At 40.4% G+C, this 24,224-nt stretch overlaps 2 protein-coding genes across 6 annotated transcripts in view; both read right to left on the minus strand.

Annotated features, from left to right (window-relative positions):
- Positions 1 to 3,625: 3,625 nt before the first annotated feature.
- Positions 3,626 to 7,586, minus strand: LOC136443892 (retinol dehydrogenase 13-like). The gene is made up of 6 exons (XM_066441269.1): positions 7,397 to 7,586; positions 6,452 to 6,694; positions 5,661 to 5,948; positions 5,171 to 5,279; positions 4,800 to 4,883; positions 3,626 to 4,511 (listed from the first exon to the last, which is right to left on the minus strand). The coding sequence occupies exons 1-6, from the start codon at positions 7,566 to 7,568 to the stop codon at positions 4,406 to 4,408; spliced, it is 1,002 nt and encodes a 333-aa protein (XP_066297366.1). The 5' UTR covers positions 7,569 to 7,586; the 3' UTR covers positions 3,626 to 4,405.
- A 1,420-nt stretch (positions 7,587 to 9,006) lies between these two features.
- LOC136443855 (ubiquitin carboxyl-terminal hydrolase 32-like) overlaps positions 9,007 to 24,224 on the minus strand; it is a 33,109-nt gene continuing 17,891 nt past the window's right edge. For 3 of the 5 annotated variants that reach the window (XM_066441236.1, XM_066441243.1, XM_066441227.1), the window contains 20 exons: positions 23,543 to 23,681; positions 23,058 to 23,163; positions 22,793 to 22,896; positions 22,443 to 22,512; positions 21,933 to 22,107; positions 21,512 to 21,663; positions 20,621 to 20,786; positions 20,090 to 20,204; positions 18,087 to 18,303; positions 17,542 to 17,732; positions 16,980 to 17,036; positions 16,096 to 16,182; positions 15,775 to 15,895; positions 14,805 to 14,996; positions 13,767 to 14,073; positions 13,168 to 13,289; positions 12,579 to 12,865; positions 11,973 to 12,150; positions 11,701 to 11,793; positions 9,007 to 11,435 (listed from right to left, as the gene is read on the minus strand). In XM_066441236.1, coding sequence (XP_066297333.1) covers positions 11,265 to 11,435; positions 11,701 to 11,793; positions 11,973 to 12,150; positions 12,579 to 12,865; positions 13,168 to 13,289; positions 13,767 to 14,073; positions 14,805 to 14,996; positions 15,775 to 15,895; positions 16,096 to 16,182; positions 16,980 to 17,036; positions 17,542 to 17,732; positions 18,087 to 18,303; positions 20,090 to 20,204; positions 20,621 to 20,786; positions 21,512 to 21,663; positions 21,933 to 22,107; positions 22,443 to 22,512; positions 22,793 to 22,896; positions 23,058 to 23,163; positions 23,543 to 23,681 — 3,050 coding nt within the window. In that variant the 3' untranslated portion in view covers positions 9,007 to 11,264. The remainder of the gene's footprint in view (positions 11,436 to 11,700; positions 11,794 to 11,972; positions 12,151 to 12,578; positions 12,866 to 13,167; positions 13,290 to 13,766; positions 14,074 to 14,804; positions 14,997 to 15,774; positions 15,896 to 16,095; positions 16,183 to 16,979; positions 17,037 to 17,541; positions 17,733 to 18,086; positions 18,304 to 20,089; positions 20,205 to 20,620; positions 20,787 to 21,511; positions 21,664 to 21,932; positions 22,108 to 22,442; positions 22,513 to 22,792; positions 22,897 to 23,057; positions 23,164 to 23,542; positions 23,682 to 24,224) is intronic. The other 2 variants (XM_066441258.1, XM_066441251.1) reach the window with 1 other exon arrangement.

Below are 24,224 nucleotides of genomic sequence, written 5' to 3' on the forward strand. Positions count from 1 at the left end.
AAAGAATTTCGCTTAAGAAAGTACTTCCTCCACAAAACAAGTCTACCCCTTGATGGACTCTCTTTTCCAACGTCTTGCTTCTAAATCAATAAACTAACTTTCTCACCTGGTGACGTAGTTGACCCATAGCTAGTGAGGTTGGGTAAGTTACCGACAGTGTCGTGCGCGGCCAATGCTATAACTCTGCCCTGCCGAGAGAAACACGTTATCATTCATCGTGTGAACAATATGTGCCTTTATGGCCATTGTACCTAACGGCCAAATCTAGGGAGAAAGGGGACAAAGAAGTATGTTATAAAACCAATTTGTCTTGAATCATGTCCTAACTTGCAGTTAGAAATCTCTGTGCCTGCTTGACAAGCCTTTAACGGACCAATAATCATGATCCTGGAAACAAGAGTCTAACCAGCATGTTTGAATTTGAATGTTCACGTTGTAGTTCCTCACTTCGTTTATCCCGTGCAGAAAGCTGACAGCAGATTGCCGTTCGCTGCCCAGTGAGGTGTCGAACCGCCTCACATCGAGCACGTCACCGGTGTGCTCGTTAATGATGAAAATGTGAAGTCCAGATCGTGCAGCGCCTACAGAAAGGACACGCAAAAAACAAGTACAACATGCAAGCATACTGCGCTTACTTAATGTCTTTATTTAGAATTCCAACAGTCATAATAACAAACAGCTCACTTTTCAAAAGTATGAATGAATGAATGAATGGTTTATTACGTCTTTGAAAGATATACAGTAGCAGCCTTTATAGGCTGAAATGTCGTTTGATTCACAATCAAAAGTAGTCTAAAAGCAATAAAGATACATACATGAGCTGAACATTTCACACTTTTTAACATATCTTTGTATTCATTTAAATGCTTATTGAGGCGCTAGCACTTCGTTGAGTAGGTCAACCAGGTAAGACAGTGTACTCCAACATCTAGCGGATCTACATTTTGCGTTATCTGGTATTTAGACCTAAGATTCTTGCCATGGAGACTATTGTATAACTAGCGTCACCTGCGTAGTTAGTGGTGTTCTGTCCTACAGTGATGAAGGTGGACGTGGATGGGTCAAAGCCGGGGTCCCCAGATCCACTGGACTCAACAGCCACGGAAAACTCTGTAGAAAAAATATCATATGTGCGCCAGAGTTATCGTGCACAATTACAAACCTTCCCAAATTGCATGTATTGTTGAAGGTTGTGACTCTTCGAAGTGCTCCTCAATTCCATATCGAAATGTTTACGGGAATAAGATAACAATTTTCACCACAGATAAACTGACCATACAGTACTAGTGATGCCCAGAACTGTCGTACGCAGCGAAGCCTACCCACCTACCTCGTACTTCACAGTAGCCCCGTCCCCGTGTCTGGCCCAGGTAAAACACTCCTCCCTCATGGTAGCCGTTATACCACACATCCATACAGTCTCGTGCACCTAGAAACAGTAAACCGTGCGGTATATCATTATGTTCACCACTAACTTACGTTAGGGCTTGTTAAACAAGCAAAATAAAGTCTGATTATACCAACTAAGACGTGGGGAAAGGTTCAGAACATTTTAGGACCGTAAAAGAAGTCAAGAGGCCACGTTGTGGACTCTCAAAATCAGTGGGAATACAACCATAGCAACTTGAAAAAATTGGAGGATTCGCCATTACCTTCCAACTCAACAATGAACACTGCAAGAAGCAGCGTTCTGATGAGTAGCAACATCCCGCTAAATCCCATCGTCACTGTGCTAGGATCGGTGCATGTTGGACTCGAGCTGTGGTAAGTCTAGATATGACGGTGGTCGATTAGTTGAACATTTATATAGCAAAACTTCGTTCAAAACGAAATTATAGTGTCACATACGGTTATTTACTGTTAGATTGGTTGAAATTACAACTTTTGGCACAAATTATATTGTTTGACAAAATTCATGGTAATTCTGACTTTAACGATGGTAAAAAAAACAGGTGAATTATTGAAGAAGTTCAGCACGCACCCCCACTTTCTCATTCACGTATCAGTCGTTACCGCGAGTGAAATTTTCATAGCGTGAGCTGTAATGTGAACACCCACTTACGATCGAGATATTTCGTTGACGGGAGAGTGTTACTATCGGCCATATCAAACTTAGTCAAACTTTTGTTTTGGCTCTGTAACTTCGTATGTATCATTGGTCCTCGTTTAGTGACGATTAATTGTCTTCTGTGTTCTATGTTCTTAATGTTACTGTCACAGTGTGCACAGCAGGCCGAATGATTTGGTGATTGACTCAGAATGACGTTGAGTGTTTGGCCACCCCATACATATAGCGTTTACAGTAGTTACTGGATAGCGGTGGTCTGTGTATTGGGTGGTTTGGCCAACGATTGCTTCAAACAATTCAATCTCAAGATATGAGTTTCTTTTCTGCCTTTTGATAGATACAACAGAAGTGTTTCACTGAGACGCTGTAGATCTAGAAAAAACTAAGTCTTTATGATTAGGTCCAGAACTATGCCAGGACGGAGCAAGGGCGTGGTGACAGTGCCATGACCGTGGCATTTTGGGGTTATTAGCATAATTTTCTTTATAATTGCCAAACCATTTCACTCACGGATGGTTAAGCATCTGTTAAAATGTGCTCTTTTCTACTGTTATAACAGTGTTTGAGAAAAACTGTGGTAATCCAGATAGTTTTGGTTACAGAATACGTTAATTATTTATGAATGTTGAGAACGATCTTTGTCCCTTTAGTTGAACTGCCCGTGCATACTTCCTGCTACAGTAAGACCAGCTAGCAATTATCGGCGTGACAATAGTTGAAATGTCTGATGACTGCAATCTTTCATAATATTTTGCTTCATTGCTATGACAACAAGTTATGGAGACAGGTGTCGGATTATTAAGATTAAACTGCATGCCATGAAGGTTCCATCGTATGAAAGAAGGTTTGGAATTATTACCCATAATGCTTTACATACATATGCTTTAACACAGAATATCATAGTGCGCGTAATTGTCGAGTGGACTTAACAATAGAATTAAGTATCAAACTTCGGATTTTTTCCACGCCAAATATTCAGCCATCAAGCGGCTTCCCCTAACGCCCAAGGATATATTGCACCGTTAACTAATCCACAGGATGTATAGGTTTACAGCATTTTGAAAGGAAGTCTCGGTCTATTGGTAGACAAACAGTCAACAGGTACTATTACAATCTGCCAATTTCTGTCTGTTTCACAAAATACGATCGAAATTAGGATGTGCCATTAAGAAAGTGGCAATGTACGCTCGACCACTTCTAATGGAGAAATGCAAAGGAAACATACAATTTATGACACAACATCCCATATTTTGTTTGGGAAAATGCAGCAATTTTTCGAGAAGACATTGAGTAGGAATAGAATGGAACTCATAATGAGTACACTGTGATAACAAGGAATCCAAAATATGTGATAAGTTTCCTATTTCTGAAATTCAAGAAGCGGAAATTCATCCCCTATCACACCCCCATTTTGAGGCCCCGTTCCGAAAAAGCCCGTATCTCGCTAAGGAAGCGTGGCTCATTCCCAGCATAACATCCATACATAGCTGTATAACCGCTCCATATATCATTTCCTATGACTTTTTCATTACACACAAACATACACAATACACTGGAGACATGCACAATTTTATTTCAATCTATTTCAAACCATCCGTACAATACAGTGTGAACAGACCTCCAGGATATGGTGTTCTATCATCTAGTAACTACAGACATTACAGTGTCAACTCTCTCTACTCACTAACTTACCCAAAACTGGGTCTGGCTCTCAGATTTCCTTAATCTATCTTTTTCACATAAAATTGATGAGAAACCTTTATAATTCATCAGTCATAAAGGCTAATAACATCATTTAGTGGTGGTATGAGGTTGTGCAACTCTTGTATCAGAAAAGTATACATTATCATCTGAAAAGGGAACATCTTTTTTTTTTAAACAAAATGTACAATTTCTCCCATCAATTCATCTATTGTTGTCTTTAACAATATACAGATCCATGATTTAACTTCCAACACAGCTAGGCTGGTACCTGGTCATATATCAACTTTGATAATCATGATAATCCAAGGTGTAAGGCAAGTGGTCCAAAAAGATCATCACTATGACTGAATTGACAACATTAGGGAAGACTTTCACTTCCTTAACCTACACAGAGGCACCTGGTGGTCTGATATTAAGACATCACATCTATGTGCTAGCATGTCTAACCCTCATGAGATGGGCAACAACAGACAATAAATAAGTGATTGAGTGTGTGAGGTACATGTACGCAGTCAGTGGTCTCCTATCTTATGGAGTGGTCTGTTTGAGTTTGCTGAGTCAATTCTTCAAACGTTTTCATACGTACAGCATAAAACCAGTCAAATATTCAAATCACAGCTTATAGTCCAGAGTCTACTCCAATCCTGTCACTTCTGCGCTGACTTCCCACAACTTCTTGGCTAGACCATCATCCTTTGCATCTTCAGACTCTTCTGCTATGCTGCAGTCTGCAAAGTACCTGAGAAGGGGACAAAGATTTCACAAGGGTCTTAAGCATTTGTTTCTGGATTCAATGCAAAATGAAAAAAAGTTGATACATGAAGTAAATCTTAAAAATCAACTTTAGCATGTATACATAAAAAAAAGTTGAGTATAAAATGGTTTTGAAACATTTGGTTCTCTTAGGATTTATTTGCTTACAATCGAGCTACAATGATTAAAAGATTTGTGATAGAAAGTGGCATTTTTCCCATTCCATGGAAAACTAATATGTATGTACAAAAGGCATAGATGAGAAAACACCAACCTGCCAGTGACATTTTGTAGAGTTTCCTCCACGGCACAGTGGATGGTGGTCTGGGCTCCCTCATGTGCACTCTTCATCAGAGCCCTGCAGAGGAAACATATAGAATATACAGCCCTTCTAATATGGGGAAATATACTGGTTTGTTTAATTTTTTAGATATCCCAGTCCTTGAAATCAATGATGAGCATTAGATCACTGATAGAAGTAAGAGAAATTTGGCAACTACTGGTAATCAGTTATATAATATCCAAATTACCACTTTCATAGAGACGTAGGTGTGTATCAAAACTATGACAGCTTATCTATTGTTGACATGATTTTTAGTACATTTGTATATGACAAAGGAGACAGGGAAAGTGTAGGAGACTGACCAGCACAATCCCTTCATGATGGTTCCCCAGACAAACCCGTGGTCTGCCTTGATACTGTCCCACAGGTCAGTGTAGATGACTCCAGGGTGCAGCGAGTTAACTGTCACACCTGACAGACAACAGGTTAAAAGATACGCTTGTTAGAACTTCAAATGGTACTGAGTGTGAAATTTGAGCTTACATTTTTGTACACTACATCAAAATACTGTAAATGCATTTAAGTTTGCAGGTATTTGATTATGCAGTTAGGACAAGATGGAGTGTTCACAGAGTTTTTAAGTTCATGTTTAAAACAATATGGTAGGTGGGCAGAAGACAGATCAAGCATTGTTTTAAGTTTGCGGTAAAGGGGTCACTGTGAAAACCGCAAACATAAAGCCACTGCAAAAATTTACAGTATACATGTATCTCAAATATTTTCGATTGTTTAAGAATCATCTATTTTCTAAAATGCCTTTGAGTTCTGTATTTTGCAAACAGAAAAACCTACCCGTGCCATCCAGCGTTCTTGCCAACTCTCTTGCAAAGAGGATGTTGGCCAGCTTGCTTGGCCAGTAGGACTTCAGGTTTGGATATCTGTCACCGTGTTCATTGGTCGGAGTAAAGTCCAGCTTCCCATACATGTGCATCACGGAAGAGACCACTACAATACGGGAGGGGGCAGACTTCTCCAGCAGGTCCAGCAGGAGGTTGGTGAGAAGGAAGTGGCCAAAATGATTCACTCCAAACTGTAGGTCAAACCCTTCTGCAGTCTTCTCATCAGAGTGCCAGCACAGGCCTACAGGGGACAGATACAACAACTCTCGTTCAAGTCAACATTTTTTTAAAGATTTTTAGATTTTATTGGAATTGCAACAATGCAATACACGTGGACACAGACAGCTATTGCTGATGTCGTGATCCACACACATAATATAGCCGTTTTTAACACTTGGCTGGAGTGGGGAAAGTCGGGTACTAGTATTCTAACCCGGGACCCTTGGGTTCTGGGCCGAAAATCCTACTGTTACACCACACGACCCCACAATATTTTTTTCTGGGGCAAGACAGTATTCATGAGCCAAAACAACATCCAGCTGGCCACTAGTCCTGGTGGTGATGTACGGTCTTGTAACAGGTTGAGATCTGCTTGGAGATTACGTGTGTGCTTCTGCAATTTATGATGTACAGGATACTGTGCGACTTTTTTTACTTGTGGAGTGGCAAAGCAGTATGGGTAAGTGGTGAAGTACGTCATTTCTGATTGTGCTGTCTGAAATGAATCTTTTAAAGGTCATTCACCTGCATTGTTGATCAGGATGTCAAGTCTCCCTTCTTCTCGTTTCATCTCCTCTGCAAACTCCCGTACGGACGCCAGGCTGGCCAGGTCCAGTCTGCGGAACACGACATTCTCGTTCTTGGTCTGCCGGATGATGTCCTGCCTGGCTTCCTCCGCACGCTCCCGACTGCGGCACGCCAGGATGATCCGTCCGCCTCTACGGGCAAGATCCAGAGCCGTCTCCCTGCCAATACCAGCATTGGCACCTACATAGGCAGGTAGTAGCAATGTATCAGTATACTCAAATACTGTAAATGCATTTAAGTTTGCATAGTTTTATTTTCCCGATAGGGAGAAAATGGAGTGTTCGCAGCGGTTTTGAGTTTACGCTTGAGACAATAGTAGACAAGGGGTAGGAGGGCAAAAAGATTATTCATGGTGGTTTTGACGGCAAAGAGCCTACCACGAAAAAACGCAAACATAAAACCACTGCAAACATGAAATGTACATGAAATGACGTTGTTGTTGATGTTGTTGATGTCCTTGTTAAAAAATCTATTTTCTGCTAGACGTGGTCTCAAGTTGCTGACACTGGTAGGTGCTTATAAATGCTGTCCTCATTGGTGCTCATCCACAGGTGCTATGAGCATGTGTGCTGAGAAGATACTCCTTAGATCTTGTTACGGAATCATCGTGTTGTTTCAATAAAGCGAGAGAAATCCCTTTACTGACGTTATTAAGTCTGCCGACCCCGCCCCCTTGTCTCCTGTGCTGTCATAAGTTATGTTCGGAGTCTTATTCGTCCGATCTGATATCTGCGTCGTGCAAACTTGATCGTTGTTAAAAACATGCTGAACACCTGGGAAAGGTCGTATATCAACGCCAAACGTCTCCAATCAAAGTGAAGAAATCAGTCCTACAACGCCCCCCTCCCCCTGGCCTTGGCTCGCCTCGCTTCCCCGCCCTACCTGTGATCACGACGGTCTTGCCGTCCAGTCGAGCGGTACTGTGGCACCACCTGCCCCTGAGTACCAGCAGGTAGTACACATAGTGTAGAGCACACAGTCCTGCTGCGGCCACGGACGGAATCACAAACCACTTGCTCCAAACTTTGGCCAGAACCAGAAGGTCGTCTGCCATGTTAAGGTGACCTTTGACCCTTTTGGTGTCATCGTTGTTTAGACTGACCTGATTATCCACATATAGTCCAAGTGTATTGGTATCCTTCACGGTGTCTAAAGAGCGCTTCCTAACGGCTCTAAATATTATTACAGTAAAAAGCGGCTACAATGCTTTAAATATTACGCAGGTCACTAGAAGTCACCACTGCCATGTGTGTTGATCATGATTATTGGTGATCATGAATATCCATATTAACGGTTAACGTTATCCTCTATCTAAAAACACAGGTTTTGTACGAGAAATGCCTGCAATAATATATTTCGCCGTTGCGGGGCGCTTTTGAACCGTCAAGAATAGACGTATTGATACTAGGGGTGGGTACCGGTACATAAAATTCAGGTCCGGTCCAGGTCCAGGTCCAGAGGGTCAGGTCCAGGTCCGGACCTGTACCTGTACCTGATTATAGTAGTGTCGCAGTACATCATATTTTGGAGAGCGAGACACACGTAAAAGTCTCCAAACGTCAAGTCTGGGACGATATAATTTCTTAGGTTTGCACTTTGTCTCAAAACTATAACTATACTCTCTAAGAGTCTCTTCGCCGTCTGTTTACTCATCCTTCAAGTGTTTCTAGATATGATTCACAGCTAACGTTTTCAAAAACGACTCGTTAATCTGCTGTTTTGTATTTTCTTAAACCAGTTATGTGGCCGCCTGCTGGTAGCCTGGTACTATGAATTTTCTAATCGGTCCATAGGCCGGTCCACTGATTTTTTACGGACCGTTTTTTTTGGACCGGTCCATTAAAAAATACCGGTTTTGTACCGGTACACGGTACCGTTACCCACCCCTAATTGATACCTATCATGTAATGATGCACATGCATCCTATGTGGTGACCATGATAATCCATATCAATCCTCCCCTGAATCATCCTCCTTCAGAATGTAGGTTACAGGTACATAAATGGTATTGTCTGTTGGAGCGTTGTGACCGTCTTGTACTGCAATGATATTTTGAGCCGTTGCGGGTCGCTTTCGCATTAACCCATCTATTTGAATGTACAAATGTACATGTAGTACGAGAAATGGCTGCAATAATATATTTCACCGTTGTGGGGCGCTTTTGAACCGTCAAGAATGCCTATTTTCTTGATTAACATGCGCAGTTGGATGAGAGATGTGCTAGAATATGTGGCATGGAAAAAGATGTTAACAATACTGGTTCCTATTTTCTTAGAAATATGCAATTGCAGATCTTTATAAAGTAACTGGCTTAACAACTCTATTGGTGTGGATTTCAGATTGCCAAACTGCTTTTACTGTCATACTAAGTGACACCCAAATAAAAGTGTCAACATAACTTTTAATTTCCTTTTGCAGAACTTACATGAACTTGTACTTCCACTACAATGATTATTCCTGAAGTAAATACAGCAGAGAAACAAGACGAAACACTTTTGGATCTATTACGAAGCTTTTTTAATTGACTGAATGTGCCTTTTTGCAATGCTCTGACTTTGTGCATACGCATTGGTCCAACATTTACAGATGTAAGTCTTGGGTTCCTCCTCACTGCCAACTATTCACAGTGGCGTAAAATATACAAAAATAACCCAGCACTTTTGCATCAGGTTCCATCAGTAAATACTAGCCACTAGTAACCAGTATAGTAGCAACATTCACGCATTCAATACCTCCATGGGGTATACAAAACAACATTATGTTTGCAGCAATGTACAATTTGACACGTTCAACGTACTATAATTCCACAATATTCTATTACTGCCTTATGTAGTGATGTAGGCATCCTAAGTTGATATCATATCAGCTGGCACAATACACATGTACAACACACAGACAATAACTCTGCAAGCGATTTCAACAACACAATAATCTCATAATATTTACAGCACAAGGCAGCCTGAAGAACATGTATTTCTAGTTCCAGCCTTGTGAAGAGCTAACATTACATGTACACAGTGTAAGGGCAAATACTATACATCAAGATAGTACATGTACTAGTGTGTGTGCCACCGCCTCAGGTTGTATAGCAGCAGTGGAGAGGCTACGGGGACCTCATTGCATCCAGGATCATTTTTTTGCACAGTACGTAGCAGTTTGTACAGTAAGATAATGATTTGATACAGGCAACTCTCAGATAGTTCCCAAGGGAATTTTCCTGAGTTTTGTAAGTTTTCTATACAAGGAAAGAATGGGTATGTTCCATCTACAACAACACTGCAAGAAGTCGGTAGTATAGGATTTACAGGTGAGGCTACACAGAATTCAATGCAATTTCTCAACATGCAGACAAGTTTTGCATTATTTTTGCAGCATTTACAGATTTATACATTGTTCTCCCCATAGTGTTTCAAATTACAGTTAGTTTTCATCAAAACCTGTATACAGAAAAAAACTTGACTACATTAGAAGATTACAAGAAGTATTTTACAGCAGCTGACAACAATAGGTCTGATATAGTTATCAACTGAATGAAAAATTTAATGCTACAGGACATAATAAAATGTATTGCACAACATGTAACTGATATTTGACACTTTTGATTATACATTGTATAAAAAAGGAAAAATCTGTCATTTTTTCTACTGCTGTTTGACAATTAAACAGCAGTCTACACAAAGAACAAACAATGCTCCTGGTGGGAACTTATTTCACATAACAAGTGTTTCTTCTCTACATTACTATGAGAGGGTGTTTATGTTTAATGTACCCCTTTCTTACATCAATCAGCAGTTACCTGATTGGCTCTAAGAAATTTGATCTGAAAATTTAGAGCCAATCAGAGGTTAGGGCATAGCATGGACAGATGACATGAACCTCACAATCAGTATTTCCAAATACATACACATATCACAACAATGCTCCGACCTGTTCATTCACATGGTCTTTCCACACTAAGTCATACACATACTGTGTCCTTATTTACCAAATATTCAGCCGTCTTTCTACCTGCCTGGATTTCTCTAAATTCAAATCCATTTCTTTAAGTACTTTCTCAAACATCTATCAATAACAAAGTAAAAACCACCAAAAATTTCAGTGAACAACAATGAACTTTTACAAAGTACTTTTCCTGTCCTACCTGTTTGAGAAGAACTCTTCCACTGCTCATTTGTGAAGTACAAGTACATGCCAATAAGCCAATGACAACATGTGTAAAAGAAAACTCAGATAAAAACCTTCTCAAAACTTCAGCATTACATCACAGAGCAACATATCCTACTGATAGCCACATCAACTTGTTTACGTGGGTCCCATATAACAAAGAAATATCAGCAAGATTTCAAGTTTGCTGAGCACATGGATTAAACATCACTTTGGTGCAACATTTCCATGTCTCCCCATAATTTCATTGTTCATCTAAAACCTGAAATATAAACTTCCTTCATAACTCATAACTTCTTTTTTTTACAAAAACAAACCAAACCATCCACAGACATCTGTTCTGTAAATCTTCACAAGTTGAAAATTTAAATACATTTTGATGACAGTTGGACTGTAAAACTGAGTACACAAGAATCTTTCAACTCAAAGGTTCATCATGGCTCAATACGGATTCCATTTCCACAAAACTCATGGAAACTAGAAAAAAACTCCACAATTTCCTCACTTGGAAATATACTTTTGGTACCCACTGTCTCCAAGAGGAACACATGAACAGTTGGAGATGACAGACACTCTTGGTACATTGCTCACTGGATGACACATTTCTTCATCTCGTTTTCTAGTTCATCATCGATGGGGTCGGTGTTGACGGGCTGCTTGCCCTGAATGTCCGGCAGGAACTTCTTGTAGTCCATCCCCTGCCGCTCGTAGAACAGCATGTACGCCGAGTCGGTGTCAATCTGGTCGGGGTGAACCTCCTGAGGACAGCAACAATATTCAGTCTTACAGTAGATATGAGTTTGAAGGAGACAGAAGCAGAAGAATTTTGGCAAAAGGATCGCTTTTTTAAAAACTTCATAGAGTCTTATTTTACATACGAGTGCTTATATACTACCTTTCCAGCCAGGTGATCATGAATAAATGCTCATTTTCCAAGTTACCTACTATGGCATTCAGAATAGAAAAATAAAGCTGTACACAGGAATGCTCGTTTGCAACCTTTGGTAATATATGAGCACCCACCTTGCAGCTGCTGTCATTGTAGCAGTACCATTTTCCATTGGGGTTCTTTGCATAAGATACATAGTGTCCACCTCCCAGGATACCTGTGTGACACTGTAACAAAAGTTTCAGAGAGAAGTGACTAACATGTCTATCTTCCAACAAAACATCAATCATATCAACAAAAGAATTACCATGCAAATCACAGGATACCATTTTTATCATGAAGACTATAAGAATTGAAATTGCAGCAAATCAAACCGCAAATCACAACCACATGTGCCATTACTTACTGATATAGCAAAGAGGTCATATCTGATGTGTGCCGTGTCCAGGGCACCCTCTAACCACCTCTGCAGGTCCCTCTCCCTCTCACTGCGCTCCGTATCCAGACTGTCCACAGAGCTCTCGTCTGACTCCCTGTCCACATGGACCAGGGGGTGGTTATCTGTGGCATCTACGGTTCGACACCTGGAGGAAAGGAACAGTATTGTTCTAAAACCTTTTTTAACATGTATAAATTAGATATAAAATCTAGCCAGCAAAGCTTTTTACAATGTACATGTACATACTTGAAATAGCAGATTTTTCAGTCCAATTGATTTTCATTAATATCCACTAAACATTCAACAGATACTGTGCATGTATTCAAAGATCTAGCCATAAATGTGATAAAAATAAAGTTTCCAACACTCAGGACACCATGTAAACAGGATGTGCATAGATTTATTAGGACTTTAATGATGTAAACTGTATCTTTGTTATATATTTTGCCTGACATTTACCTCTTCTCTCATGACCTCAATGAAAAGCGGCCTGCATGCCGAATTGAGCATCTCATGAATAAACAAAGATTCAAACAAACAAAGCATTAAGTTTAAAACAAAACAAACCGTTACCTGGTGGGGGAGATGTTCTTTGGGCCTGTACCGTTCCCGTCGCCGTCACCGATCCCGTTAACCAGCTCCACCTCGCTGATACTGTGTCCGTTGTGCGAGCTGCTGTCGCTGTCCTTGGTGCTGGAGCTGCAGGTGCTGCTGTGGTGGAGGGTGTTGTGGGCGGAGGGGTCGTGGGAGGAGTTGAGGGAGGTCTGGGAGACGCTGGGGGTGGAGTCGATGGTGCTGCTGCTCCCGGAGGAGCGGACTGCAAACCCAGGATAGCACGGAACACCTTCCTGTACAACCTCCTGTGGGGAGGAGTCAGTATTCTCATCAATAACTTCATTGGGTTGGTTGTCAAGAAGGTTTTATAGAGATTAAACCCAGGATAGCATGGAACACATTCCTGTACAACCTCCATCGGGTTGGTAAATTGTTTCTGTATAGCCTGTATAACAGCCCTTCTGCATAACACTACAGCTTTGGAGCATACAAAATCTTAACAATGTCAATTAACGTTACAGATAAACTTTCCTTTGAAGTAAAGTTTTTTCACAATCACAATAACACTGCATTGCTCCGTAACTGATCCAGAGGAATGTATACTTGCCTTGTTACTGTTGTTACTGCGTGTGCTGGCCGTACTGCTCTTGCGGCTGGGGGTGGGACTGTTCCGGGGGCTGGGCATGGGGCTTACGGAGTTCTTCTTCCGTCTCAGTCTGGGGGACACCGCTGCAGTCAAGAACATAAAATACAGGCTCAGCCAAGAGACATCAGAAAGGTTGTGATAAGCTTTTTTTATTCTTTTCAGTAAAACGTTTCCATATTGGTGGGTGGGCAGCAGAAAGAAATAAAGGTCTAATGTTATATGTATATGATACATACACAACATTATACTGTAATAAATAAACCTAAACACCCCAGGCCTGTTAGACTATGTCTTTGGATGCCTTGACTGTAGCAACATACTTATAGTTGCTTGCACAAGTGACACACTGTAATTTATAAATATATTCTTTGCTGTACCTTTTTAAATAAGTCAGTGCTTTTTATGGTTTGTTTTCACTGAAAATGTACCACACCCTAAAAAATTTCATGTTACCCATTGGGTTATTTCAAATGTTTCAATCACGAAATCAGACATACAGTAACACAAACTCTTGATGTTCACAGTGTTGCAAACTTACTGTAATTTCAAGCCCTTCCTACCTTTCTTGAGGTAGTTGAGTCCATTGTGGATGGGAGAACCCTTGCCACTCTTGGTGGGCGATCCTTCACTGTGCAGGGAACTGAGCGACCCTGCTTTGTGAAGACTGCTGGATGACATGGATGTCTCCTGGGACGTGGTCCGTACTCGATGGGTTTCCAGCTCTTTCCTGTACAGCTCACGGATTTTCTGGGGGTCCCGGGGCACCAGGAAGGGGGAGGGGTCGAAGTTTTTCATGGGAAACTTGACAATTTTGTGGGACTTACACCAGCGCCCATTTAGAAATTGGAATCTCTTCATGTGGACAATCTGAGGGAAAAGGAAAACATAACTTTAGCTAACAAACTGGAAAAAATAACTACATTGATGCATAATTGTGTAGTTTATTCTACTGTAATAATGTGTCTCAAAAAGAAATTCCTCGACATGACAGCCAACTTCTATAATTTTCATAAGGCTGTGTTTCCCTACAATTCATATGACGGTGAGGGAAAGACAAACAATGTACATAAAGGCTGAAAGAGTAATCAATTACAACTACATTTGAACAGACCATGGTACTGTAAATCTTGAAATATTCTGCTGTATTTTTAAGTTTTTTTTTGGTCACTTCTCCACCACAAACTCATCAGACCTGGGAGCAGACATGGATTTATGTGCTTAATTCACAAATCTCCAATAGATATCCACAGACCCTTACCGGCTTTACCTTGCATTCAGTAGGTCATGAGTTGGATCCCCGGCCGGGACATACCAAAAATGGTACATACTGCTTACTGAGCTTAGCACTCAGCATTTGGGAAAGAGTATGGAAGTTTAACACATACACCTCTACTAGTGAGCTAGCCCCCTGCTGTAGTGATTTGCACAAAGGCCTTGCACTCAGCATTTGGGAAAGAGTATGGAAGTTTAACACCCACGCCTCTACTAGCGAACTAGCCCCCTACTGTAGTGACTTGCACAAAGTCCTTGAATAGGAGATGGGTGCTGCCATAGGCGCTACCATGTGTGGTGTGTGGAGGACTTGAACTTTGACCTACCAGAATAGGAGGTAATCTCCAGATGTCGAGTTTCTTGGCTGCCAGCTGGTGCTCCTGACACTTACTGCAGTACCAGCGCTCCTCCTCCCCCAGCTCTTCCTCCTTAGTGAAGGCCTTCAGACACGTGTCTAGGTCGATGGGCTCCGACTGCGCCCTCCGGCTTGCCGCAACGCTCTCGTGTTCCTCAAACACCTGCGCGACATCACCAGTATATCATTTACATGGCACATTGTCTTCTTAACCTAAAAACTACCATCTGTATCTAGGCAGCCCCTCACCCATATACTATTAGATGTGCTACAGAATGACACCGGCCTACCCTCTGAGGCATTGGAGAAGGCTAGACGATTCTGGGCTACAACCTTTAGAGCTATCCAGCAAAAAGATGCCCCTATTGAACTTGGTGATAACACATTTCACTTGACAATAACGTATTCAGGAGTATCAGGCTACATGGCGCATTGTCCTCTTAACCTACAAAAGTACAATCTGTATCTGTATAGCAGGTATGCAGCACAGCTGCAGTGGGTTATATTATACCAAACAACCTGTCACACCATCTTTTTGCACATCTAGCTGCAAGCGTTCTTTAAAGCTATCCAGCAAAAAGATGCCCCTACTGAACTTTTTGTACTTAGTGATAACATAATCCACTCGACGATAATACTAGGAAAATACAAATTTTTGAACACAATGTTAATAACATGAAGATTGTGTTACCCAGAATATTTTCAGGTTAGCAACAAGAATCTCTTAAATTGAGTACCTTTAACAGTACCTGACATTGGCAATGAGCTATGGACAACGATATTAGACTATGGATAACTAGCTAATAATACTATGTGTAGGAATTTTGTTCAGAACACAATACGTCTATAGACAACAACAGCAACATGCCTTATAATCATCAGCATTATTGTGGGAATCAAACTTTCCAAAGGGAAGACAAGACAGCCTGAAGTATACACACCTTCTCCTGAGACTCCTGATACCTGAGGTGCAGTGCTGTGGGGTCCCAGTCAATGGCTACATAACTACTCCCCATGGCAAACTCCTCCTCTGTACAGTCAATCACACAGCCTCGACAGAACCTGCAGAAATCATACGGTACATCATTCTCTTACATTCGGGTACTCTCTGCTCATCTATCTATAGAAAGGGTAATGTTGTTGTTGTTGTATCTTTATTAAGTTATGCTAGGCCTGATTCTCAATATTAGCCTGGATGCTGTGATTGTTGATTCCTTAAAGCGACAGAAATCGGTTAGAGGTTTAGTATAGTGTGTGCTTACCTGTACCAGGGACACCAGGCACATGTGATGCCGTCTCTCTGTACAGCCTTCAGCACAAATGGGTACTCATAGCCCAGGCTATCATCACTGCAGCAGAACACACACAAAAACATGTCTGTATCAAAACCAGAACAATATCAAGTAAACATGATGAAAATCTATCATGTTATTAGTGTTTACCTACATGACTTTGTAATGTGCATGTCAGAAATTATCCCAGTTACTGTGAAAGACTGCAAAACAATGTTTGTGATTCTGAACCCAGTATTGGACAGTTCATAAAATGCTACAGTGCAAAGTCATGTAAACACCAGATATTTCATTGATTTATGCATCGTGTGGGTACATGTGAAGGGAAGACACACAATGGTAAATTTGAAAAGCCTTAAGATATACATGGCAATGCTAACCTTCTCCCTGCTGAAGCAGTCGTTTGGCACCAAATTTGTATTGGTTACAGGGTTAAGCAGCAGGGAGAAGGTTAATGTTGGGTGCACTGCCGACATGTGCCATGGGTATGGTATGTCTTTTTTTAGCTATTTCTGAATGAAGTATGTGACTTTTGATAATGTAAGTCTTTAGATAAAAACACATGAATTCAGTTATAAAATCAATTTAGTTTGGAATGAAACAAGAGAAATTCCCTATAAATATAGTACAATGTGCTGCACCTTCAACTGCATTATAGTCTTTTTCATCTAATGTCTATCACACCAAAGTATTTCCAACACTTAGCTCTTTACTCTAATGTACATTTACAAAATATTTCCTAGTTTACCCCGTTCTAAACCTTAAGAGTAAGAACAGAAGGACAAGACATCGCACGTCACAGTGCTCACCAAAGTGAAATTAAGTGCAAGGCAAAAAATCAACAAGTTTATTACCGGTTAAAGGATCGGTGCTTAGCGCACCCTGCTTGAGTAATTCTTTTACATCGTGACCTTTGAAAAAAGTACAAAGATACAATAAACTGCTTGGAATGATTCTGGTCGAATCACAGAATGGTGCAGCACTGTTTGTTATAGAGCCAGGCTTTACCAAGTACAGGTTAGGAAAAGCATCCTTGTTTTTCTGTAAAAGCAAGAAGTAGTAAGATATGCCTTGGTGCCAGTGAGCTATATGTTAGGATGTTGTAATAAGTACCCCTTCCGATCTATAAATCAAACCCCAAACTGGTGCAGAAGCCAAATTTTGGTCACACTCTACATAAAAACATGAGGGGTAACTACTGACGCATCGACTGGCTTTTCCGAAAATCTACTTTCTTTTATACACAACTGTCAATTAAGTAATTCTAAGGCTCCGACTGCATTCTACAACAGCCTAATACGGCTTGCTGTTAAAACATGTTGGAACTACAGCGTTACATTGAATTATTTCTTTAAAAAACTAGATGGATGACATCCTAAGTGTTTACTTGCTGAGGTCTGAGGGAACATAACCTACCAGTCCTGGGCGTGGTTGCTCCGCCCACCCTCGGATGGCGGCAGGGGGCTGACCAATCGTGAGACCTGTGTCCAGATGGCTTGGTAAAGATCCTGCTGGAGGGACGACACTCCACAGGGCAGGATCAGGGGGGTACCGAACAGAGACGGTCGGCTCTTTTGGGATGACAGGAAGTACACGTCCATACGGATCTGCAAACAAAGTCATACAATGATCATTATTTCATGTAAACATATTACTTCCCTACAAATTGTTACTAATACATACAGGTTTGCAGAACTTGCAACGGTGAGAAAAACAGTGTTAAGTTTTGGAAGGCTTGTGAAATATGATAACTTTTACTAAAAAAGCTTTTGATCCTACTTAAGTACCCTTAGCAGTAAGCTGGCTTGCTTGAAACAGCCCTACATCCTTCAGACTCGTTTCTGTTATTCATTTCATTAAATATGTATATCATTACTATCAGTACAAAATGATTGTGTTGCCACATATCTTACCATCTAACAGCAAATCTCTACCATGAAGCAGTGATTTGGTTCACGTACCATTTTTCTGTGTAATGCAACAACGAAGCCATTGAAGCCGGACTGCCCGTTGACAGAACTAGTGGTGCTGGTGCTAGCGTTGCTCGGCTGGCGACTATGTCTCCCGTTGCCAGGTTGGCTGAGCGTGTACCCTGCGTCACCGTTTACTGCTGGGAGGTGTGTGGTGCGTCGAAGGGTGCCCTGCCTAGCGGGCAGCTGTTGGTTGCCATTGGTACTCCTGTATATATAACAGCATAATGTAGGTTATAGAAAGACAATATTATGGTGTTTGTTTGAGTCTTTGTTTATTCATGAGAAGCTCAAATCGGATAACAGGCTGCTTTTCATTGAGGTCATGAGGGAAGGGTCAGATAAAATATTACAGAGACACAAATTACAGCATTTAAGACCTAATAACTCAATCAACATATATCACTACATGTACATGGTACAAAACATTCAAACAGTACTTTCTTCAAACATTATTTGTTCTTCCCAAGAATGTTCTGTTTGACAGTGTTCTTTCCAATAAATGGAATCAATGAGTATCTCTTTTAACCCTCAAACCACCGTATGGGGTCAAAACTGACCCCAGGCGTATATCAACATCTGCCATTTTGACATTTCGAATCGAAAACAAAATTCCTTCTATGAGTTTGTTTGTATATATGTCTTATAACTCCTCACAAGTTTTTACCGGGATTGGCTCATTGTTGATTAAATTATCTTAGAAAGTTTACGCATGGTCCAGTGGGGTCAAAACTGACCCCAGCAAAATCTGCACTCATATTCCCTATTGTTTGATACTTGTCATCTAGTAACATGTATGATAAGGGTTATTATGATCATAGTTACAAAATATAATTTTGTAGAAACGTGAAAAAAAACATTTTTTTTAAATAAACGTAAAGATTAACGACGTGGCGACGTATTATGACGTCATTTATGCGATTTTATTGACGAAAACCAACAAATTGGGTTTTTCCATATAATTCAAAGGTACACGATAAAACTTAAATAGAAATTATGTATGATAAATCATTATATATCCAAAGACGTCATTTGTAGATGGCAACAGGAACGACGTCAAAATGACGTCATAAAAATTATATTCATATCAAGTTACACTAGCGAAATCCGCCATCTTGGTTCCGCCATCTTGAATTATTTTAAATTCATTTTTTTATCATATAACCTAATAACACAATAAAAATGGACCAAAACGTTCATATTAAGATTGTTTCTGTTTGAATTAACATGGTAATGATGAAATTTGAGGTTAAAATAGCCGGTTATAGCTAATCTAATTATGTCGTCCGCCATCTTAGATTTTGACCGATGACGTGATCAAATATGCATAAATCATAGATATTAAATCGCAAAAGTGATAGTGAATTAAATTGGTTGGTATTGATGTAAGCAAATAAGTGCAGTTTAAAAAGAAAGCCCTAGAATTACATTGTAAAATCCAAAATTAGTGACTTTTTCCAAATATGGCTCTAAGAAACCGGTTGCCATAGCAACATGAAAACATTGATTAGATATTTCATTAAACTAAAATTGTTGCCAAGGAAATTTTAGCAAATGTGACCAAGTTTGGTTGTTCTAGCGTAAGACATTCAGATGCTATATGGCATCAAGTGTTGGCGCAAGCCTCAAAAGAGCCCGCTTGTCTGAATAGCGTTAGTTGCAAAATACGATGTTCTCTATTTTTGCATAAATTATGATAATGAGCAGAAATTATTCACAGCTTATCATGTCAAACTGTCCCTTATAGATTACTTAAACTATACACATATACAAACCACAAAAATAGTCACCAATAAAGCTATATTTGTAGAAAACATTGTGGGGTCAGTTTTGACCCCATACGGTAAGATTAGTCGTAAAAAAGCTACGGTGGTTTGAGGGTTAAGAGAGATTCGTCAGGCACAAGTAGTTCTAAACATTTGTACTTCAAAACTGCATATCCACTGATCAGAAGTTGTTGTACATTTACTTGTATGTCAGAGTAAATGCCTAACCTGTTGAGACTAGCAGCAGGTTTGTTACTCGCAGCCGGAGATGGTTGAAGAGAAGTGTCATCCTTCACAGGGGGGATATTTACAGGGGGGAGCGGCTGCACTGCAACACCTGCACCTGAAAGGTTATGGGAAATAAAAACATCGAATGAAATTCAGGGGTTTCCTTAAGTGATCAAGTTAAGATGACTCCAAATGTAGTAATTATGGGTTAAATGTAATATATTTTACATTTCATGTCAACAAAACAGTGCAATAATTTACAACAATTAACTCAGATAATCTTGATAATACAGTCCAAGATGAAAATTATCGTACTAACTGTATCTACACTAAGTAAAATCATGGTAAAACTGTAGCATGACATTGAAATTTAACTAGAAGAAAGCTAATGAGGTTCACAACATAGCCAGTTTGTAAGATATCCATTTAAAATCAAAACAAACAAAATTACACAAACTAATATCATTATATGATACATTTGTACAAAATGAATGATTTTCTTATCCTAAAAGTCAGGGCTGTTTTCTTCACCTGTCATGACAGTTCCATTGCACTGAGGTTTGCTGGGTTCACTCGTCTCTACAGCCTTTCCTTCACTCTCTTCTTCCGTGCTGCTGTTCTGTACCGGGGGGATCTCATATGCAAACAGGTTTCCTCCAAGTACCGAACGTACTCGCTGCCCGTCGGACGGGAAACTCTGAAATAAAAGATGTAAGCATATTTTACTTAACACAAGTATGCCATAGATTGCTATTCAATGTCACAATGCACGGAACTACTCTAATACAGAACCAAGGACAGCACAATAAATGGTACTGATACATGATTCTGCACCAAGGACAGGCACAGTGTCTGATATATGGTTCAGCAACGAGGACAGGCACAGTGTATGTTACTGATACTTGGTTCAGCACCAAGGACAGACACAGTGTATGTTACTGATACATTACTCAGCACCAAAGACAGACACAGTGTGTGGCACTGATTCATGTTTTGACATCAAGGACAGGCATAGTGTATGGTACTGAGACATGATTCAGCACCAAGGACAGGCACAGTGTATGGTACAGATACACGATTCAGTACCAAGGAGAGACACAGTGCATGGTACTGATACACAATTCAGCACCAAGGAGAGACACAGTGCATGGTACTGATACACAATTCAGCACCAAGAAACAAGCACAGTGTATGGTACAGATATATGATTCAGCTCCAAGGACAGGCTCAGTGTATGGCACTGATACATGATTCAGCACCAAAGACATGCACAGAGTATGGTACAGATACAGGATTCAGTTCCAAGGACAGGCACAGTTTATGGCACTGATACATGATTCAGCACCAAGGACAGGCACAGTCACCTCTCAACCTCCTGCAGATCAACTGTTTTTTAAAAAGATTTTTCGATCACACACTCACCTTGATTGTGGCTCCAAAGGTCTCGAGTAACAACAGCTGACTCACATCGATGTCGCACAGCTCACCCAGCTGTTTCTTCAGCACAAGGTTCTTCTCGTCAGCGTTGAGGCGGAGACCATACCGCACAGGAACGCTGCCATCCAGCTTCATCACTAGCAAAGAGAAGATAACAAATAGTCACAAATTGGGGGCAGAAACCTGCAACCTCTTCACAAAATTTTTGAATGACGTCATAATGTTGGTAAATGACTGTATACCATTAGTTCTTTATTCACAACAGACGGCAGTTTCGGTCACTGCCTGTTCATAATGTTTTATGGTGTCCAACTGTACCTCTACTGCTTTCAACATGTCACTTAGCATTCTTGATAAATAAATACACATACATGATACACCACCATAGAATGGAAAGTTGACTGACCTGTGACCTCCACATACATGGCATTGTCCATGGGCAGGGGAAGGGACATGAAGTTGAAGGGGTCGAAGCGAACGTTGATGTGCGTGCAGTGCCGACAGCTGACCTGTGACTTGAGCTGTCCGTGGAACAAGTCCACCACAATGGAGCGGTTCCGCATCAGATGGTTGTCCCATGCCTGGGCAAGGGGTAGAGATTTTGTTCAAGAAAAACACTGGGATCTCTCACTTTGAATATGAACACTATCAGTATCAGCAGTGCTAGCAAGAGAACTCAAACAACTGATTCTGATCATTAATAATGTATCAACTGTCTCTGTGCTTGAAACAATGCAAACGTATGTATATGTATATCATCACATCAGAATCCGAAACATAAACGCATCAGTACAGTACAGTAAAGGTATCTTCAATACTAAGGTACATAACGCCACGTTATAATTAATTTGGTAACTATAGAATGAAATACATATATCTGAAGAAGACTTAATGTAATGTGAATGTGTGCACTCACCTCCTTGGCCACCTCCTCGTCAGGTCTCCCATCACTGTCCTTCAGTTCTACATACGGCTTCTCATGAACTCTGTCAATACATGTACAAAAGAGCAACACTGATTAATATTAAACTTTGCATGGTCTTTCAGTATGCACTACGTCTTATCATTAAGCTTTATGAGCTAAACCTTTTGATATTATTCCATTTCATATCAACCATCACTCCAAGATTCTATGTGTTCACTTAAGAACTACCAATTAAGTCGTTCTCAATCTCACAGTTACACATACATGTACTCCCATAGACCACAAGCATAACGACTCAGTCATGTTCCCCTAGGTGTATGTAATTTGCCTGATGATCCTACCTGTTGAGATCCTCATGCAGCCCATCCAGCAGAAAAGCCAGCAGTTCTTGTGAGTCATGCTGTTGGAAACCATTAAATCTTGGGGCATACTTTGCTATTGTCCACTGCAAGATAAAAGCAATTGTGTCACAAACTGTGGATGTAGCCTTTAGCATGCTAGATATCTAACAATCACAAGACATGTACATCAGGTATACAGATGAAAGAGATAAATGATTTCGTAACTATTCGTTTCTTATCAACAAGATTTCCTCCTTATACTTACCCTCATCTTGAGAGGAGCGATTGTCTTGGAGGTGCCGCTCCATAGATCCTGTACCAGGTCCCCATATCTCCGTGCAATGTGACCCTTCATGCCGAGGGGGTTTATCCTAACACATCAGAAAGACAAAGTTAGTACCATACCTAATGTGTGAGAGACATGAGCTTTAGAAAAAACAAGGGATTAGAATTATTGTTAAAATTCTGCTGATTTGTCTCTTACATGACTGTTAAAACCTCTTGCTTATATATAGGGACACAGTTTTCTTGATCCAATTCCATCAGATTCTCCAAAGACATAGCTCAAAATGATTTCTAAAAAAGAATCTACATGAATATTGTTGTAGAGATTATCGTGCTGGAAGAAGGTTTCAAATATACGGTAAGTTTGAATTTTCTGTTTAACCAATCATAACCAAAATGGTTCTACAGCAAAAAGGGTAAAGTAGTACATTATTGATCATCTACACCAAAAACCCTGAAACTTACGTGTTGAGCTCATACAAGTGTCTGCCTGAGATGAAGTACTCTGTCAGAGCGTGGGTGTTACTGATGCACTGCAGACCAGAGTTCATGAAACAGGTGTTGCCTAGGTTACTCAGGCCTGTGGCACCTTTCTCTGCAGCAGCTACACAGGGGACACAATCAGGTGCTGTTAGAGCCTTGCAAAATGGTGCTTCTCATAATATTGGTCACTTTAGAGGTGGAAACTCAATGGGAACCAAGTTCATCTTAAACCATTGTTTTTTTGCTTAACTTGTACCTGAATTTATCACCAAAGTGTCACAGACTGAAAGAGAATGTCTCCTCTGTATACCATATATTCTAGAAAAAGTGATTTCTTTGTATCATGGTAATTATAAATGTTGACTTCTCAATTTAGATAAGCTATACACTGTCAGATATATTTATATATCTGGCTGTAAGATTAACTAGCTATTCTGAGAACACAGTGCCTCTCCATACCTAAAGTAACCAAGTTTAAACGCTATATGTCACACACATCTCATTGGCCAATAGATGGGCCCCATTATACATTGTATGTGTGGCACAAAACTAATGGCTCTAATTGGCTGTATGAGAAGTGGTATGATTTGATTGGCTACCAGTAGTAGTGTTTCAAGCCAGTTCATTGGCTGACAAGAGTGTATCTTTTCCCTTTATAAGCTCA

Source organism: Branchiostoma lanceolatum, chromosome 1 (genome assembly GCF_035083965.1).
Source record: "Branchiostoma lanceolatum isolate klBraLanc5 chromosome 1, klBraLanc5.hap2, whole genome shotgun sequence".
NCBI classification, from domain to species: Eukaryota; Metazoa; Chordata; class Leptocardii; order Amphioxiformes; family Branchiostomatidae; genus Branchiostoma; species Branchiostoma lanceolatum.

Excerpts from the sequence above, each read along its gene's own strand:
- LOC136443892 (XM_066441269.1), bottom strand. The coding sequence starts at position 7,568 with ATGGCAGACGACCTTCTGGTTCTGGCCAAAGTTTGGAGCAAGTGGTTT. Across the intron at positions 5,949-6,451 it reads CATCCTGATCAACAATGCAG|GCCTGTGCTGGCACTCTGAT; the intron begins GTGAATGACCTT and ends TGTCCCCTGTAG. Across the intron at positions 4,512-4,799 it reads CTACAAAATGTCACTGGCAG|GTACTTTGCAGACTGCAGCA; the intron begins GTTGGTGTTTTC and ends TCCCCTTCTCAG.